Source organism: Triticum urartu, unplaced genomic scaffold (genome assembly GCF_003073215.2).
Source record: "Triticum urartu cultivar G1812 unplaced genomic scaffold, Tu2.1 TuUngrouped_contig_6471, whole genome shotgun sequence".
Classification (NCBI taxonomy): Eukaryota; Viridiplantae; Streptophyta; class Magnoliopsida; order Poales; family Poaceae; genus Triticum; species Triticum urartu.
Genome location: NW_024117236.1, coordinates 6,310 through 11,740, shown reverse-complemented (window position 1 = coordinate 11,740; position 5,431 = coordinate 6,310). Strand labels below are relative to the sequence as shown.

The following is a 5,431-nucleotide window of genomic DNA, read 5'->3' as shown; positions in this document are numbered from 1 at the left end:
CTCCGAAATACTGAAATAGGCAAAAAAAACAACAATTCTGGGCTGGGCCTCCGGTTAATAGGTTAGTCCCAAAAATAATATAAAAGTGGAAAATAAAGCCCAATGTAGTCCAAAACAGTAGATAATATAGCATAGGGCAATCAAAAATTATAGATACGTTGGAGACGTATCAGGCACCAATTAGAAGAAATTGTATATAGCTAGCTAATTGTATGTATATATATATACATGTGTGTATATATGTGTGAATTAATGGTGGTTGTGAGACATTCAATGATATATATATATATGGTTCTACTAGAAATTCTATAAATTCTATTTATATATATGCATAATGTGTACAATATGTAGTATCGAAAAATACCAGCAAACGAAAAAGAATTAAATGGCAAACATAAAATTAAATGAAAAATAAATAATAAACCCAAAACCCCCCAACCTTTTAATACCGGTTGGTGTCACCAACCGGTATTAATATAAATTCTATTTATATATATGCATAATGTGTACAATATGTAGTATCGAAAAATACCAGCAAACGAAAAAGAATTAAATGGCAAACATAAAATTAAATGAAAAATAAATAATAAACCCAAAACCCCCCAACCTTTTAATACCGGTTGGTGTCACCAACCGGTATTAAAGGGCTCCCTGTCCCCGGAGCTGACTCGTGTCACGTGGTTGCCCTTTAGCACCGCTTCGTGCTGAAGGGGGGGGGGGGCTTTAGTGCCCACACTTCAGTGCCGGTTACCGAACCGGCACTAAAGGGCCTTACGAACCGGTGCTATTGCCTGGTTCCGCACTAGTGATACTAGGACAAGAACACCCCTTTAATATCAACACACAATAACTAACAACTGAATTGAAATGTAAGGCAAACAACACGAAAGCAAATACTTCACATGAGCAACAAAGTGATGTAGCCACTGGAACATGGGAGCGTGTGACCGTCGACATGGTGCACGCGTCACCATGCACGTGGCACTCCTAAGTTGATGGAGGTGGCGCCAGGAATGGCATAGGCACGTTGACGGTCGGGATAGAAGGCATCGACGGCAGTGTCATCTTGGGCATGGAAGGAATGGCGGACATCGGCGGCATCGTCACCTTAGGCACAACGACGGCGGGCATCGGTGCCATGGTCACCTTAGGCACGATGATGGCCGGCATTAGGGGCATCGTCACCTTGGGCACCGCAGGACAGCCGCAGCGGGTGGGGCAGCCGCCGGGGTGGTGTCGGCCAAGTGGCGAGCGGCATGGCACGTCGTGCTGGCGAGGAGCGTGCACGCCATGATCATGGACAAGAAGCTCGTGGTGGAGGCCATGCCTAGCTCCTAGCTAGAGTTTCTCTCAGATGGTTTACTGCGAAGGGACTGCGAGATGTCTCTGATCGTTGGGATGCAAGGACAGGGGTCGATGCCTGGAACTTATAGCCCAGGTGAGGTGATGGATGGCCTGATTAGATTGGTTGTTGGCCAGACTCGCCATGGTAGGCAACACAACTTTCTCCAGAACCATAGTTGGTAACCATAACGTGTTTACGTTAGTCAGAAGTGACAAAATGTTTATATGATCGAGAAGGAAATTAGTTGTAGCGGTCGATCGATGTGGATGCGATGCATGCATGGATGCCTCAAATTTCTGTGTTTACGTGAGGAGCTGGCGCTGCAGGTACCTCTCCTCGTCACTCTTTCTCCATGATAAACAAGTATTTCAAAAGGGATGTGTGCCGACTGCCGAGCCCCTCGTGCCTTGCCCACCGCAATGTGAAATCGAATAAGAAAGGGCGTGGCAACAGCCTGATTGATTTTGAATAGTCAATCCGTGGTAAACTTCAGATATTCGGTGAACATGGTTAAAAAATTTCAGTGCCATTCGTGTTACTTGGTGCTCGGTAAATCGACAGGTGCCTCGGATTTTTCTAGCACGCGCCTTTTAGGTGGGTTGTTTGTGTAGTCTTTTAGGCCGACTTGGACGTTCTGATGTAGAGATGACGATTTCATGACATTTCAATGTTGTTTCCGTTCCTATTCCTTCATGTTCATCCGTTCAACTTCTTAAGTCAGTTGTAATGTGAACTTAACTTTTTGCAAAGTGCGTTTACGATGGTGTAACCTCCCGTGACAGCCTCAACTATTTGAGTGGGAGAAAAAAGGAGGAAATTGGTGGCCAACATCTGAGTATTTGGTGGACGGCCCTGCAGAAACATGCTTCGGCAGTTGGGCTTCATTCGTGCTGAGCCATCCAACACTATCCCTCAATTATTCACCTCTTTGTCCTATTCGTCTTATATACGTTAAGTTGGCGGTGTTTGGGAACACATCCGGACACGCCTATACAACCCTTAATTTGGGGATATACTAAGGGATTCCGAATGTCCAGTTAAGTCCACGCGCAAACAAGGGATATCGTTAGAGTACAAAAGTGCCCGGACCGTCAAATTCGGACATGTGAGGGCAAATTAGGGGATAGCATTGGAGACATGATTGACACTAGTGTCTTGTGTTCAAATTAAAACTTCCTTTTTTAGGCTCATGTTCAAATGTTTGATCGTAAATAAAAGAAGCGGCCTTTACGCTTGTGTTGTGCCTACATCAAGATCTCAACATCAGTCAGCCGTCCTCCCCAAGAAAAGTCTCTCTTGCCTGTCGTTGGCACCGCCGCTGGTTTGACTCAGTGGCCTTAGGGCCATGGCAGCATGGTGGATCTCGGTCCTTCCCGGCTGGAGGGCTCTGTTTTCAGTTGCTCCTTCGTGTTTTATTAGGGTTTGTGTCATACTCAGGAAGATGAGACGACGGTGGCTCCTTGAAGATGAAATAAGGTTCTCCCCGCCTAGCCCCCGTCCCGATGGTCTGCCTAGCATCGTTGGTGGGCGTGTGGAGGTGTGTCTCCGACGGATCTGTCATTGGTGGATTTGCTCAGATTTGGTCGTATTTCGTCTACGTTCATGTGTCTTCAGGTAGGATCCCTCCGATCTACGTTACTCTTTATCGGCGGTGGTTGTTGTTCCATTGCGCTGGTTCTATGGGGGCTTAACACGACGACTTTCCGACTATCTGCTACAAAAAGTTTTGCCCGGCTACAGTGAGGGAGGGGCGATGACGGCAGCGCGACTTCAGCTCGTTACAGTTTTTGTAGTCGTCGCTAGGTGGTCTACTGATCTGGATGTAATTTTTATTATTTTTGATGTTCGTCGTGTTGGCATGATTGAAAATAAATAAATAGAAAGTTTTTTTAAAAAAAAAATCTCAACACTAGTCAGTGCCACTAACAACAGTACAAACGGCAAAGGTTTTGTAAAAGAACAAGGTCATTGACAACAACGGTAGGGTTCCGGCGACATTAAGTGGCGCCGAGCAGAAGTTTAGGTGAGGAGACCAGACGACTCTTTGGTTACTCATTTCGAATCTGTCAAAAACAGAACGATGTTCGATTAATCACTCAAGTGAAAGGGCCACGCTACGTGTTCTCGGCGGAAATTCAAAAATGATCCGCTGCCTCACTGACCACTGATGGATACACTAATGACCGTCCGATCTACCAATGTAACGTAAGCAGCCACCCTTTGCAACAAGAGTGGTATTTCTGCAACAGTCTGCTTATTCCAATCGCCCAAGCCTGTTATTTTTATTTTTTGCAACAGCTATCTTATTGTAGAAATTTTTCGCAACAAAGATCTTGTTCCAGAAATTTCAAAGATGGCCCGTGCCTGTATTTTTTTATTTTGTGCAACAGAGATCTTGCTTTAGATTTTTTTTGCAACAAAGGTCTTGTTGCAGAATTTCAAAGATTTCTGTATATGGTTCCTCTTTGCTCTTTTTTGCGAGGATATGGTCCATCTTTGCAACAAGATCTTTGTTTCAGAAACACGTTGACTATTGCAAGAAGAGCTTTATTCAAAAACAAGCTCCCCCGACACCATCATTCACCGCGAGCTTCGCCGGATGGTGGCTGCCCCCGTCTTCGCGTCGCCGCCGGCGAGCCCCGGACCTCCGACCAAACTCACCTCGCCACCATCCTCCACTTCCTTTTGTTTTCTCCATCTCTCTGTATATCTCGTTGAAGGAGCGCCGTTCGTCGGTGCAGTCGCGGGTCCTCGATGTGAAGCTCGCCGTGAACCCTGCCAGACCTCGCCGAGACAATCTCCCGCCAATCCCGAGCGTCCCCACCTCCTGCCCGCGGGTCTTCCTCGTCGGATCCGGTGAGATCCGGCTGGAATCTTTGTCGTCGTCGCGCTCCTAGCCGCACGAGTCTTCGCCCCCGCGGCTCCCGAACGTCCCTGCCTCCTACCCGCGCGCCATCCTCATCAGATCCGGCGAGATTCCTCGCCGCCATCACGCTCCTGGCCGTACGAGTCACCGCCGCCGCAAAAAGCCTGACAATTGCAAAACTCTCCTTTTTGAAACAAAGCCTCAGTTGCAAAAAACACATGGACACGTGGTGCTCTTGTCCATCAGATCATTACATTAGACGATCTGACGGACACGGAGCCGGTGGACGCGCTTGCGAGATCGGCCGGTTGAAGGTTAGCTTTTCATAGAAAATATGAAACTTTTGTGATTGGTAAACAATTACATATAGACAATGGGACGACCCAACAGACTAAGAATACATACACTGAGACCTAAAAAAAGTAGGATCTACTGATACATCGCGCTTAAAACGCAGAACTTGCATGTAAGAACAGTAACATATGTGTCGTGACCACGGAGTGACCTGGCGCCACTCTCACATGGAAGGAGCCCCATCAATACACATCATGGACAGGGCCAGATCACCGGCGCGCGCGCGTGGGCGCGTCTACGCCGACGGGGGTGGCGCCGCAAACGGCATAGGCACGTTCACATTCGGGACGAATGGCAAGGGCGGCAGCGTCACCTTGGGCACGACAATCGCGGGCATCGGCGCCATCGTCACTGTGGGGAGGGTGACCTTGGGCATCGGTGGTAGCACCGCCTTGGGCACGACGATGGCCGGCATGGGCGGCAGGGTCACCTGCGGCACGGTGGGGAGGGTGACCGACGGCATGGGTGGCATCAGGGCGAGCGTGTCCGCGGGCACGGCGGCGACTCCGGGCCCGCCCCTCCAAGCGGGAGCGCCAGCCGCCGGGGTCGTGTCGGCCAGGTTGCGAGCAGCGTCGCACGTGCTGCCGGTGAGAAGGAGCGCGCACGCCATGATCATGGCCAACATGCTCGCATTGGAAGCCATGACTAGGGCTACCTAGGACCTGCTAGGTAGGTACTAGACAGTTACAGAGAGTTTTTTCTCGTGTGTGGGAGGTGATTGCAAGATGCTTCTTCTGCTCTGCTGCGATGTATGGACATGGGTGGACAAAATTACTTTTCTGACCTAAAAGGCTAACAAAATCCCTATCTGACCTCGTTTAAAAAAATCGATTTTGACCTCTTTGGGTGACGCCAACATCCCTGGC

General features: G+C 48.6%; 1 protein-coding gene and 1 pseudogene across 1 annotated transcript; both read right to left on the bottom strand.

Annotated features, from left to right (window-relative positions):
• Nucleotides 1–812: 812 nt before the first annotated feature.
• Nucleotides 813–1,394, bottom strand: LOC125530662 (annotated as a pseudogene).
• A 3,395-nt stretch (nt 1,395–4,789) lies between these two features.
• On the bottom strand, nt 4,790–5,208 carry LOC125530661 (periaxin-like). The gene has a single exon (XM_048695049.1). It carries the CDS (start codon nt 5,206–5,208, stop codon nt 4,801–4,803), a length of 408 nt encoding a protein of 135 aa, XP_048551006.1. The 3' UTR covers nt 4,790–4,800.
• Nucleotides 5,209–5,431: the final 223 nt, after the last annotated feature.